At 36.5% G+C, this 15,054-nt stretch overlaps 2 protein-coding genes across 4 annotated transcripts in view; both read right to left on the bottom strand.

Annotated features, from left to right (window-relative positions):
- LOC127717947 (uncharacterized) overlaps nucleotides 1-15,054 on the bottom strand; it is a 373,820-nt gene that overhangs the window by 203,198 nt on the left and 155,568 nt on the right. The gene's annotated exons all lie outside the window — the stretch shown is intronic.
- LOC127717946 (uncharacterized) overlaps nucleotides 4,755-15,054 on the bottom strand; it is an 89,726-nt gene continuing 79,426 nt past the window's right edge. The window contains exons 29-30 of the mRNA XM_052223826.1: nucleotides 7,866-8,027; nucleotides 4,755-5,268 (exon numbers count right to left, since the gene is read on the bottom strand). Of these exons, the coding sequence (XP_052079786.1) occupies nucleotides 7,867-8,027 (161 nt within the window). The 3' untranslated portion in view covers nucleotides 4,755-5,268; nucleotide 7,866. The remainder of the gene's footprint in view (nucleotides 5,269-7,865; nucleotides 8,028-15,054) is intronic.

Raw genomic sequence — 15,054 nt, 5'->3', positions numbered from 1 at the left:
TGACAAACGATGATACACATGGTGGTAGATGGTACAGTTGACAAACGATGATACAGATGGTCGAAGATGTTACAGATGGTGGTAGACGGTTCAGATGAAAACGATGATACAGATGGCGGTAGATGATACAGTTGAAAAATGATGTTACAGATGGTGTTAGATGGAACAGTTGACAAACGATGTTACACATGGTGGTAGATGGTACAGATGACATATGATGCTACAGATGGTAGTAGAGGGTACAGATGACAAATGATGTTACAGATAGTGGTGGATGGTACAGTTGGCAAACGATGATACAGATGGTGGAAGGTGGTACAGTTGACAAACGATGTTATAGATAGTGGTAGGTGGTACAGACGACAAACGATGTTACAGATGGTAGTAGACGGTACAGATGACAAATGATGTTACACATGGTGGTAGATGGTACAGTTGACAAACGATGATAAACATGGTGGTAGATGGTACAGATGACAAACGATGTTACAGATGGTGGTAGACGGTACAGATGACAAATGATGTTACAGATGGTGGTAGATGGTACAGATGACAAACGATAATATACATGGTGGTAGATGGTACAGATGACAAACGATGATACAGACGGTGGTAGATGGTACAGAAGACAAACGATGTTACAGACGGTGGTAGATGGTACAGATGGCAGAAGATGTGACAGATGGTGGTAGATGGTACAGTTGACAAACGATGATACAGAGGGTAGGTGTTACAGTTGACAAACGATAATACAGATGGTGGTAGAAGGTGCAGAAGACAAACGATGGTACAGATGAAAAACGATGTTACAGATGGTGGTAGATGGTACAGATGATGGTAGATGGTACAGATGACAAACGATGATACAGACGGTGGTAGATGGTACAGATGACAAACGATGATAAACATGGTGGTAGATGGTACAGATGACAAACGATGATACAGACGGTGGTAGATGGTACAGATGACAAACGATGTTACAGATGGTGGTAGATGGTACAGATGACAAACGATGTTACAGACGGTGGTAGATGGTACAGATGACAAACGATGTTACAGACGGTGGTAGATAGTACAGATGACAAACGATGTCACAGATGGTGGTAGATGATACAGTTGACAAACGATGATACAGATGTGGTAGACGGTACACTTAACAAACGATGTTACAGATGGTGGTAGATTATACAGATGACAAACGATGATACAGATGGTGGAAGGTGGTACAGTTGACAAACGATGTCACAGATGGTGGTAGATGGTACAGTTGACAAACGATGTCACAGATGGTGGTAGATGGTACAGTTGACAAACGATGATATACATGGTGGTAAATGGTACAGTTGACAAACGATGTTACAGATGGTGGTAGATTGTACAGATGACAAACGATGATACAGATGGTGGAAGGTGGTACAGTTGACAAACGATGTTACAGATGGTGGTAGGTGGTACAGACGACAAACGATGTTACAGATGGTAGTAGACGGTACAGATGACAAATGATGTTACACATGGTGGTAGATGGTACAGTTGACAAACGATGATAAACATGGTGGTAGATGGTACAGATGACAAACGATGTTACAGATGGTGGTAGACGGTACAGATGACAAATGATGTTACAGATGGTGGTAGATGGTACAGATGACAAACGATAATATACATGGTGGTAGATGGTACAGATGACAAACGATGATACAGACGGTGGTAGATGGTACAGAAGACAAACGATGTTACAGACGGTGGTAGATGGTACAGATGGCAGAAGATGTGACAGATGGTGGTAGATGGTACAGTTGACAAACGATGATACAGAGGGTAGATGATACAGTTGACAAACGATGATACAGATGGTGGTAGAAGGTGCAGAAGACAAACGATGGTACAGATGAAAAACGATGGTACAGATGAAAAACGATGTTACAGATGGTGGTAGATGGTACAGATGATGGTATATGGTACAGATGACAAACGATGATACAGACGGTGGTAGATGGTACAGATGACAAACGATGATAAACATGGTGGTAGATGGTACAGATGACAAACGATGATACAGACGGTGGTAGATGGTACAGATGACAAACGATGTTACAGATGGTGGTAGATGGTACAGATGACAAACGATGTTACAGACGGTGGTAGATAGTACAGATGACAAACGATGTCACAGATGGTGGTAGATGATACAGTTGACAAACGATGATACAGATGGTGGTAGACGGTACAGATGACAAATGATGTTTCAGATGGTGGTAGATGGTCCAGTTGACAAACGATGTCACAGATGGTGGTAGATGATACAGTTGACAAACAATGTCACAGATGGTGGTAGATGGTACAGTTGACAAACGATGTCACAGAAGGTGGTAGATGGTACAGTTGACAAACGATGATATACATGGTGGTAAATGGTACAGTTGACAAACGATGTTACAGATGGTGGTAGATTGTACAGATGACAAACGATGATACAGATGGTGGAAGGTGGTACAGTTGACAAACGATGTTACAGATGGTGGTAGACGGTACAGATGACAAATGATGTTACACATGGTGGTAAATGGTACAGTTGACAAACGATGATACACATGATGGTAGATGATACAGATGACAAACGATGATACACATGGTGGTAGACGGTACAGACGACAAACGATGATACAGACGGTGGTAGATGATACAGATGGCAGAAGATGTGACTGATGGTGGTAGATGGTACAGTTGACAACCGATGATACAGATCTTGGTAGATGATACAGATGGTGGTAGATGGTGGAGAAGACAAACGATGGTACAGATGAAAAACGATGTTTCTGATGGTGGTAGATGGTACAGATGATAAACGATGTTACAGATGACAAACGATGATACAGACTGTTGTAGATGGTACAGATGACAAACGATGTTACAGATGATGGTAGATGGTACAGATGACAAACGATGATACAGACGGTGGTAGATGGTACAGATGACAAACGATGATACACATGGTGGTAGATGGTACAGACGACAAACGATGATACAGACGGTGGTAGATGATACAGATGGCAGAAGATGTGACAGATGGTGGTAGATGGTACAGTTGACAAACGATGATACACATGGTGGTAGATGGTACAGATGACAAACGATGATACAGACGGTGGTAGACGATACATATGGCAGAAGATGTGACAGATAGTGGTAGATGGTACAGTTGACAAACGATGATACAGATGGTGGTAGATGGTACAGTTGACAAACGATGATACAGACGGTGGAAGATGGTAGAGATGACAAACGATGTTACAGATGGTAGTAGATGGTACAGATGACAAACAATGTTACAGACGTTGGTAAATGGTACAGATGGCAGAAGATGTGACAGATGGTGGTAGATGGTACAGTTGACAAACGATGATACAGACGGTGGTAGATGGTACAGATGACAAACAATGATACAGATTGTGGTAGATGGTACAGATGACAGAATATGTTACAGATGGTGGTAAATGGTACAGTTGACAAACGATGATACACATGGTGGTAGATGTTACAAATGATAAACGATGTTACAGCTGGTGGTAGATGGTACAGATGAAAAATGATGTTACAGATGACAGAATATGTTACAGATGGTGCTAGATGGTACAGATGATAAACGATGATACACATGGTGGTAGATGTTACAGATGACAAACGATGTTATAGATGGAGGTATACGGAACAGTTGAAAAATGATGTTGTAGATGGTGGTAGATGGTACAGGAGACAAACGATTTTAAAGATGGTGGTAGATGATACAGATGACAGCAGGTTGTACAGTTGAAAAATGATGTTACAGGTGGCAGAAGATGTTACAATTAACAAACAATAGTACAGATGATGGTAGATGTTACAGATTGCAGCAGCTGGTACAGTTGACAAACGATGGTTACAGATGGCAGAAAATTGTACAGATGACCAAAATAAATGGTACAGTTAACAAACGACCGTTACATATGGCAGCAGATGGTAAAATTGACAAATAAAGTAACAGATCTAAGTAGATACCGCTGCCATCTATAATCATTATTTGTAACCATCATCTGTACCATCTAATCGTCTGTCAGCTCTACCAACTGCTAGCTAGCTGCCATTACAGCATACATCTTTTGTCTACTGTACCATCGTTTTTCAAACTTTCCATATGTTTGGTAACAGAATTCTGCAGATTGCACAGTTGAAAAACGGTGGTTACTGATAGTAGTATATGATACAGTTGCCAAACGATGGTACAGACGGCAGAGGATGATACAGTTGACCGATGGTTACAGATGGCAGCAGATGGTACAGCTGACAATTGATGGTTACTGATGGCAGTAGATGATACAGCTGAAATACACTGGTTACAGACAGCAGCGGATTTAAGACACAGTAAAAATGGCAGTATATGCTACAGTTGACAAACTATGTTAAAGACAGCAGCTGAGGAACAGTCTTTCAGTATACATTATAATTTCTTCAGACTCAAGAACAGTTTATTGGTATATCTTATCTCTTTATCAGGCTGGAGTCAGTCTACAGTAACATCCTTTATCTGTGTCAGGCTGAGGAATCAATCTATAGGTACACCACATATCTGTGTCAGGCTGAAGAACAGTCTAATGGTAAGCCATTACTCTGTGTCGAGCTGAGGAACAGTCTACAGGTACACCTTATCTCTGTGCCAGGCTGAAGAACAGTCTAATGGTAAACCATTTTTCTGTGTCAGGCTGAGAAACAGTCTACAGGTACACCATATCTCTATGTCAGGCTGAGGAACAGTCTACAGGTACATCAAATCTCTGTGTCAGGCTGAGGAACAGTCTACAGGTACACCAAATCTCTGTCATGCTGAGGAACAGTCTACAGGTACACCATATCTCTGTGTCAGGCTGAGACACAGTCTACAGGTACATCATATCTCTGTGTCAGACTAAGGAACAGTCTACAGGTACACCATATCTCTGTGTCAGGCTGAGACACAGTCTACAGGTACACCATATCTCTGTGTCAAGCTGAGGAACAGTCTACAGGTACACCATATCTCTGTGTCAGGCTGGGGTCAGTCTATTAGTACACCATATCTCTTCGTCAGGCTGAGGAACAGTCTACAGGTACACAATATCTCTGTGTTAGGCTGAGGAATAGTCTACTAGTACACCATATCTCTGTGTCAGGCTGAGGAACAGTCTACAGGTACGCCATATCTCTGTGTCAGGCTGAGGACAGTCTACTAGTACACCATATCTCATCGTCAGGCTGAGGAATTGAAGATATGAATTTCTGGTAAAAAGTTCATTGTTAAAGCATTATACAACCCAATACTTAGCTAAATAAAATGCTCCGCTGGGCACAGCTTGATACGACCGCAGAGGTAGAACCCTGAACAGTTGGGGCAAGTATGGACACAACATTCAAGCTTGATACAGCACTGAATTTGGATTGTGATTAAATATTTGACACAGCATAGGTTTCTGACACACAATGAATGTGGTCTAAGAACTTATAAAACTTTTAATTTACCTATTCAAACCATATCATTATTATTTGCTTTTATATATAAATCAGAAATAACCAATTTAAAATGCAAAATTTTAAAGAAAAAAAAGGAAAAAAAATCCCTCCCCCAAATTTTTTGAACCCCCTTATGATTCATCACCCCAAACTCAATCCCAGCCTTCCCTTTGTAGTATGGTACCTTGCAGTACAATTTTGGAGAGATACATACACTTGAACACAAGTTATTGTCTGGATACTAGAAAAATGCTTGTTTTTGGCCCCTTTTTGGCCCCAAATTCCTAAACATTTAGGGCAATTACCCCCAAACTCTAACCCAGCTTTACCTTTGTGATATGAAACCTTGTAGTACAATTTCATAAAGATCCATACACTTACAAACAAGTTATTGTCCTGAAACTAGAAAAATGCTTGTTTTTTGCCCCTTTTTTGCCCCTAATTCCTAAAATTTTGAGGCAATTACCCCCAAAATCAATCCCAGCCTTCCCTTTGTGGTATGGTACCTTGCAGTACAATTTCAGAGAGAAAAATGCTTATTTTTGGCCCCTTTTTCCTAAACTTTTTAGGCAATTACCCCCAAACTCAATCCCAGCATTCCCTTTGTGATATGGAACCTTGTGGTACAATGTCAGAATGATCCATACTCTAACACACAAGTTATGTCTGGAAGTTACAAAAATGCTTATTTTTGGCCCCTAATTCCTTAACTGTTGATACCATAACCCCCAAAATCAATCCCAACCTTCCTTTTGTGGTATTGAACCTTATGGTAAAATTTCATAGAGATCCATTCACTTAAACTAAAGTTAGAGTGCGAAAATCAATGTGTCTTCGGACGACGACGACGACGCCAACGTCATACCAAAATACGACCGCACAATTTTTTGCGGTCGTATAAAAATATAAAAGTTGGAAGAAGGGAAATGTCAATTGTTTACTGATCTAAGTCACATTAAATGCATTTATGTCTTCAAAATATATTACATTTGTTATACTTTGATATAAAACAGGTATATTTTGGTTGTTGTGCAAACAGTTTTAAGACCCAGAATATATAGAGGGCATGCAAATACAAACTAAATAGTTTAAAACACAGTTTTTGTCAATATTGACATATCAAACTTTAATTGTATTAAAATTTAATGAATAAGTTATCTTATTATATTGATTGAATTATCATTATCATTAAAAATCCCTTTTTCTTTCCTCCTTTTTTCCAATATTTGAAGCCTTTAAAATAAAAACTCTGATAATCATAGAAAAATAAAATGACAAAAGGAAAGCAGTATTCAAAACAGGGCTTCCAAAAAATATTTGAGCCAGCCGTACATTTTATATCTTATCCCGATTTTAATCCCTTAAGACTAAGTCACAAAAGGCAATTATGGTAATCAGATGGCCACTCCAATGATTGACATTAGATTAAAAAACCTTTTTAAATTTTTCATCAAATCATGTTTATAAACGTATTTCTTATAATTTCAATCTTTTGGACTAAATCAATTAGATAGAAACCGCTGAAATGTAAGAAATTAACTTTGAATAGACCGATCAATTTATATGATGTCCGGTACTGGAAATAGTTTACCTGTCACCTGAACATGTAGATTTCAGTAGTCCAACAACTAATTAGCCTTGATTAAAATTATAAAGTATTGAAGTAGGGGTTTTTTTTATAGTAATTAATCATCATGTTACTTTTATGACCGGAAATGTGTGGCTGTTAAAGGCAAAAGGTTGGGTCAAAAAGATCGCGAATTATGCTAAAATGACCGTCTCTTAAGAAAGCATTGACAACTAAAAAGTAGATGACCGTTTCATGCTTTGCACAGCCGGACTTTTACCGGAAATTATACAATTGTCCGGAATATATGACCGTTTTGGAAGCCTTGATTCAAAACTACATGCCATCAATAATTTGTCTTTTCAGAATTTAAAGGGTAATCTCATAGTCCATACACCAAAATGAAAATAATGTTACGTCATTGGTTCAATTTCCATTGTTAACAACGTTTTAAACCAATCACAACGTTTTGGTGTACGCTTTTAAAAATACTACCCAGAATGCATTAGATTCTGAAACGGCGAATTGGTATATGGAAACTAAACTTGATCAAGGAGGAAATTGTAATGGTGTTAAAGTATGCTCAGTTTAAACCTTATTAAAGCTTATCTTATCTCCAACTACTTTTCTAAATTTAAATTTAAATTGGTTATTTTACTTTAAAGAGAGCTTAATTTCGTACAAATAATGTATGGTTTTATAATAATAACTATCAAATAAAATTTTGAAGTTGAAAGTTTTACAGCAATCATTAGTAGTTAAAATAAACACATACCTTAACAGGAAAATTTCTTTTTCCTCTCCTCATATATTCCTCTAAACTTTTTTCTTTCATTAAATACTTTTGATTTGATAATATCTCTCCTTGTCAAAAAGTCACTCTCTTGTGCCATTACATTTGGACATAACTCCATAAATATTTTTATGTCCTTAAAACCTAGATAAAATATCACGTCTGTATTAATAAAAAAAAATATAATTGAAACTATTTTAGAGATTTGGTCTCTGCTTCTTGGGTTTTCTTGAAATAACACTATACATATGGAGAATTCACTTTTGTGAATAAACTAGAGCCTCTAAAGAGCCTGTGTCGCTCACCTTGGTATATGTGCATATAAAACAAAGGACACAGATGGATCCATGACAAAATTGTGTTTTGGTGATGGTGATGAGTTTGTAGATCTTACTTTACTGAACATTCTTGCTGCTTACAATTATCTCTATCTATAATGAACTTGGCCCAGTAGTTAAAGTGGAAAATATTTTGTAAAAATTTACAAAAATTTACAAAATTTATGAAAATTGTAAAAAATTGACTATAAAGGGCAATAACTCCTTAAGGGGTCAATTACCAATTCAGGGGCAGTAACCCAACACTTGTTGCCTGATTGGTGTGAAAATTTCAGGGCAGATAGATCTTGACCTAATGAACAATTTTATCTTGTCAGATTTGCTCTAAATGCTTTGGTTTCAGAGATATGAGCCAAAAACTGCATTTTATCCCTATGTACTATTTTTTAGCCATGTTGGCCATCTTGGTTCGCAGGCGGGGTCATCGGACACATTTTTTAAACTAGAAACAATAATGATGATTGTGGACAAGTTTGGTTAAATTTGTCTCAGTAGATTCAGAGGAGAAGATTTTTGTAAAAGATTACAAAAATTTACGAAAAATGGTTAAAAATTGACTATAAAGGGCAATAACTCCTTAAGGGGTCAACTGACAATTTTGGTCAAGTTGACTTAATTGTAGATCTTACTTTGCTGAACATTATTGCTGTTTACAGTTTATCTCTATCTATAATAATATTCAAGGTAATAACCAAAAACGGCAAAATTTTCTTAAAATTACCAATTCAGGGGCAGCAACCCAACAAGGTGTTGCCTGATAGGTCTGAATATTTCAGGGCAGATAGATCTTGACCTGATAAACAATTTTAGCCTGTCAGATTTGCTCTAAATGCTTTTGTTTTCAGAGATATGAGCCAAAAACTGCATTTTACCCTATGTACTATTTTTTAGCCATGTCGGCCATCTTGGTTCGTGGGCGGGGTCATCGGACACATTTTTTAAACTAGATACAATAATGATGATTGTGGACAAGTTTGGTTAAATTTGTCTAAGTAGTTTCAGAGGAGAAGATTTTTGTAAAAGAATACAAAAATTTACGAAAAATGGTTAAAAATTGACTATAAAGGGCAATAACTCCTTAAGGGTTCAACTGACCATTTTGGTCATGTTGACTTATTTGTAGATCTTACTTTGCTGAACATTATTGCTGTTTACAGTTTATCTCTATCTATAATAATATTCAAGATAATAACCAAAAACGGCAAAATTTCCTTAAAATTACCAATTCAGGGGCAGCAACCCAACAACGGGTTGCCTGATTTGTCTGAAAATTTCAGGGCAGATAGATCTTGACCTAATGAACAATTTCATACTCATCAGATTTGCTCTCAAAGCTTTGGTTTCAGAGATATGAGCCAAAAACTGCATTTTACCCTATGTACTATTTTTTAGCCATGTCGGCCATCTTGGTTCGTGGGCGGGGTCATCGGACACATTTTTTAAACTAGATACAATAATGATGATTGTGGACAAGTTTGGTTAAATTTGTCTAAGTAGTTTCAGAGGAGAAGATTTTTGTAAAAGATTACAAAAATTTACGAAAAATGGTTAAAAATTGACTATAAAGGGCAATAACTCCTTAAGGGGTCAACTGACCATTTTGGTCAAGTTGACTTATTTGTAGATCTTACTTTGCTGAACATTATTGCTGTTCCAGTTTATCTCTATCTATAATAATATTCAAGATAATAAAACAAAAACGGCAAAATTTTCTTAAAATTACCAATTCAGGGGCAGCAACCCAACAACGGGTTGCCTGATTGGTCTGAAAATTTCAGGGCAGATAGATCTTGACCGAATGAACAATTTTATACTCATCAGATTTGCTCTAAATTCTTTGGTTTCAGAGATATGAGCCAAAAAATGCATTTTACCCTATGTACTATTTTTTAGCCATGTCGGCCATCTTGGTTCGCAGGCGGGGTCATCGGACACATTTTTTAAACTAAATACCCTAATGATGATTGTGGACAAGTTTGGTTAAATTTGTCTTAGTAGTTTCAGAGAAGATTTTTGTAAAAGATTACAAAAATTTAGGAAAAATGGTTAAAAATTGACTATAAAGGGCAATAACTCCTTAAGGGGTCAACTGACCATTTTGGTCAAGTTGACTTATTTGTAGATCTTACTTTGCTGAACATTATTGCTGTTTACAGTTTATCTCTATCTATAATAATATTCAAGATAATAACCAAAAACGGCAAAATTTCCTTAAAATTACCAATTCAGGGGCAGCAACCCAACAACGGGTTGTCCAATTCATCTGAAAATTTCAGGGCAGATAAATCTTGACCTGATAAACAATTTAACATGTCAGATTTGCTCTAAATGCTATGGTTTCAGAGATATAAGCCAAAATCTACATTTTACCCCTATGTTCTATTTTTAGCCATGGCGGCCATCTTGGTTAGTTGGCGGGGTCACCGGACACATTTTTTAAACTAGATACCCCAATGATGATTTTGGCCAAGTTTGGTCAAATTTGGCCCAGTAGTTTCAGAGGAGAAGATTTTTGTAAAAGTTAACGACGACGGACGACGACGATGACGGATGACAACGACGGACGCCAAGTGATGAGAAAAGCTCATTTGGCCCTTTGGGCCAGGTGAGCTAAAAAGTTACTGAAAGAAGCATAATCTAAGTATTCTAATTCTTGGCAATCTCATCAATTGGCAACTATATTCTATTGCTACTGTTTGATACCAATTAGCATTAAATGAGCTTTGTTTGTAGATGATTCCCCAAAGTAAATAGTTTCACAGCATTTAAAAGAATCCAATCTTTTATGGTAATATTCTTTACAAAGCACAAAAATGTTGGCATTCACCTCAAAAGCTAACCAAACCTTTAAAGACTTATTAAGAAGGGATAGAGTTACGATACTGTTGTCAGGTCATTAAAGATGGCATATTTTGGCTTTAATATTGATTCACTCATAGGGTCTTTGCATCGGAAATACATTTATTCTAAAACCAGTTGTTGGCATGATACGGGTTATGTTCTTCTCATATATTTTATGATGGTATGATACTAAACCCCTAACGGGAGGGATTGTGCTTGATTTTCATATGATGAAGACATAACTTTCAATCAGTTTAAGTGAGGTCTGGAGTTGGCATGTAAGTAACTACTAGTAGTCTTTTGTTAATTTATGCATCATTGTCATTTTGCTTAGTTTCTTTTGTTACCAATTCTGACATCAGACTCGGATTTCTTTTAAACTGAGTTTTACTGTGCGTATTGCTGTGTGTTTGTTTTTCTACATTGGCTAGAGGTATAGGGGGAGGGTTGAGATCTCACAAAACATGTTTAACCCTGCCCCATTTTTGCGCCTGTCCCAAGTCAGGAGCCTCTGGCCTTTGTTAGTCTTGTATGATTTTTAATTTTAGTTCATTTATATGTTTCAGAGTTTAGTATGACGTCCATTATCACTGAACCAGTACAGTATCAGCTGAAGCACGCCTCAGGGTGCGGGATTTTCTCGTTGCGTTGAAGACCAATTGTAGGCATTGGCTGTTTTCTGCTCTTTGGTCGGGTTGTTGTCTCTTCCCCAATTCCATTCTCAATTTTATTTTCACAAAATTATTATGATATGATTGTCAATGAGACAACTCTCCACTAGAGTCCAAATTAGTAGAAGTTAAAAACTATAGGCCACCATACTTCTTTTAACCATGAGCTATAAAACCCATACCACATAGTAAGCTTTAAATGCCACAGGAATGAGAAATTAAAATCAATTCAATGAGAAAACTAACTACCAATGACAGCCATAGCTAGCTTAAACAAATACAGTGCAACTTACATGACATAGCAATGTTGAAAAATTTTAAACAATGTCAACGAATAAGCTTCTCATTGGAGCATTTCAGGTGTAACTCTACTTTTGAGTTCGTTACATTTCCGTCAAAAATTTTGGTTTTATTGAACCTCATTTGTGCATATATGTGCTTCGAACTTCCTTCCTATGTTGAGCAAGCTAGTGAAAAAATAGGATGCCATATTGCAAAGATTATTCAGCAAATTAAATTCTTATAATTGATAATAAGCACTGCTGTGATTAAGTACCTAGGGAACAAACATTGTTTCTAGCTTATCCTGCATAATGATGATCACGAAGACACTTGATGATCTTTAAAAGTGCAGGGATACAGGCATTCCTCTAAATCTGGTTCTGGTTTATGACGTGACCAAGGCGTGATAATTGACAAACCTTTCTGGTGAAGGACATAACTTGAAAGTGGTCTATTAGGCCAAGTCAGAAAGATCATACCAGAAAGAAGTTCATATTTGAAACAAAATAGTTCCTATGCATATATGTAGCTTTCAGTTAACCCTGCCTCATATCTTGACTAACATTTATAAATTGACAATAAGGGTCAGTTGAAAGCAACCTTTTAACAATGATTTCAGTTTTCCAACTGTGAACTTTCCATTAGAATGAAAAACAAGCGGCTCTAAAGAGCCTGTGTTGCTTACGTTGGTCTATGTACATACAATGTATTTTAAATAAAGGACAATCTCCAACATTGTAGACAAGAATAAGAATTCATGACAAAATCTCTGTTTAATTGATCTTGTATTACTGATCATTTAGTCTGTTTAGTTTCTCTCAATTTTCTTTAGTTTTTGCTTAAAACACATAAGAGGGTAAAAAAAAATCCTCATTTAAGAGCTATCACTTCTATAAAGAGTAAGAGTCTACCAAATATATCTGCAAAATTTGACTTCTTAGTAGATCTTGCCATGCTGATCATTTTTGTGATCTAAAGTGTTTATTATCTATTATAATTTTTGTCATATATATAAGGCAAAACGCAGAGAAAATGGTAAAAAAAAATCGTCATTAAAGGGCAATAACTCCAATAAGAAGTCCTCGGACAATTTCCTCCAAATTGTCTTATTTGTAGAACTTGTCTTGCTGATCATTTATGCAATATAAAGTTTCTCTTTTTCTATCATAGTTTTCAAGATAAACGCCAATAAACTGCTTCGCTGAGTGCAGCTAGATACGCCAACAGATGTCCAACCCTGAACAGTTGGGGAAAAAATGGACACAATATTCAAGCTTGATTCAGGTCTGAATTTGGATTGTAATTAAATATTTGACATATTATAGGTTTCTGAATAAATGTAGTCAAAGAACTTGAAATTGGTTATATGAATTGAATTTATATTCAATTAAAGATTTCTTGCTGTTGTGCAATACTTAGTAAATCTGTTGTCAATTTAGAAATTTATGAAAATAAAAAGGGAGCTTACATCAATAGATATAAACAATTCACCAAAGTTTCATGAGAATTGCAAATTGGTGACAGCATTTTTGAGTTATTGTCCGAAAACTGGAAAATCACCCCTTTTTTTAATGAATAAAACCCCATAACTCAGAAATGTAAAATGTAAAATTTATAAAATTTTAAAGGGAGCTTACATCAATACATACAAACAATTCACCAAAGTTTCATAAGAATTGCTGAAAGCATTTTGTGAGATTTTGTCCGAAAACTGGAAAATCCCTCCTTTTTTTATGAATAAAACCCTGCAACTCGGAAACGTAAAATCTTAAATTTATAAAAATTGAACGGGAGCTCGTGTCAATAGATATAAACAATTTACCACAATTTCTTGCAAGTTGGTGAAAGCATTCTTGACTTATTGTCCGAAAAACTGGAAAATCCCCCTTTTTTAAATGAATAAAACCCCATAACTCGGAAACGTAAAATCTAAATTTTATAAAAATCAAAAGGGAGTTCACGTCAATAGATATAAACAATTCACCAAATTTTTATGAATATTGGTTAAAGCATTTTTGAGTTAATGTCCGACATGTTGACGACGGACAGACGGACGGACAGACAGACAGACAACGGTATACCATAATACGTCCCGTAAACGGGCGTATAAAAATGGAAAAAAAAATGGTAAAATTTGTAATTTAAGGGCAATCACTCATATAAGAAGTTTTCTGACAGTTTTAACATAAATGTACATTTGATAGAGCTCAACATTCAGAACATTTTTGCCCAGTCAAATTTTCTCTTTTTATAACGGTTTTCAAAATAACACCAATAACTTGCATTTTACCCCTATGTTCTATTTTTAGCCATGTCTGCCATCTTGGTTAGCAGGCGGTGCCATAGGAGAAATTTTAAAACTAGATACACCAATGAAGATTGTAGCCAAGTTTGGTTAAATTTGGCCAAGTAGTTTCAGAGGAGAAGGTTTTTGTACGATGACAGATGACAACAATGATGACAAGTGGTGAGAAAAGCTCACCAGGACCTTAGGGCCAGGTGAGCTAAAAAGAGAGGCAAAAGATACAAAAGGGACATTCAAACTAATAAGCTTGATAGGAAAAACAAGTTCTTTAATATCTTTTCAACTGGGAAATATATACTCCATATGCAGGCACTATTGGAATGATGCTAAATAGAAATGGGAAGTTCACAATTGGGAAGCAGAAATCGTCTCTTTGGTTGTAAACTTTTGTTCTCAACCAACCCTCATTGTCAATTGCTAGATGTAAGTCAAGATATGAGGCAGACTTAACAATATCTGTTGTATCCTGTATTTCAAGTTCCATGGGACAGATGCATTCAACATAGTCAACAAACTTTTAATCATTTACTGTGAGGACATCATCTTTATAGTGGTATGCGGTTGAAAAACCCTGATCTCAATGAAATAACCAAAATTATTTCTGTTAAAAAAGATGTGTTTGACCTAAATCCCAATCTGACACAGTGTTCTAGAATTCCCATTTCCCGTCACCCGTGGCAAGTTGATTTAGGTCACGGGAAAGTGGAAATTCAAACCTTTGTTGTCCGTGGGCA

Source organism: Mytilus californianus, unplaced genomic scaffold (assembly GCF_021869535.1).
Source record: "Mytilus californianus isolate M0D057914Y unplaced genomic scaffold, xbMytCali1.0.p SCAF_10, whole genome shotgun sequence".
Lineage (NCBI taxonomy): Eukaryota > Metazoa > Mollusca > Bivalvia > Mytilida > Mytilidae > Mytilus > Mytilus californianus.
Note: the sequence above shows the minus strand (reverse complement) of the source record. Positions and strands in the feature narration are given on the sequence as shown.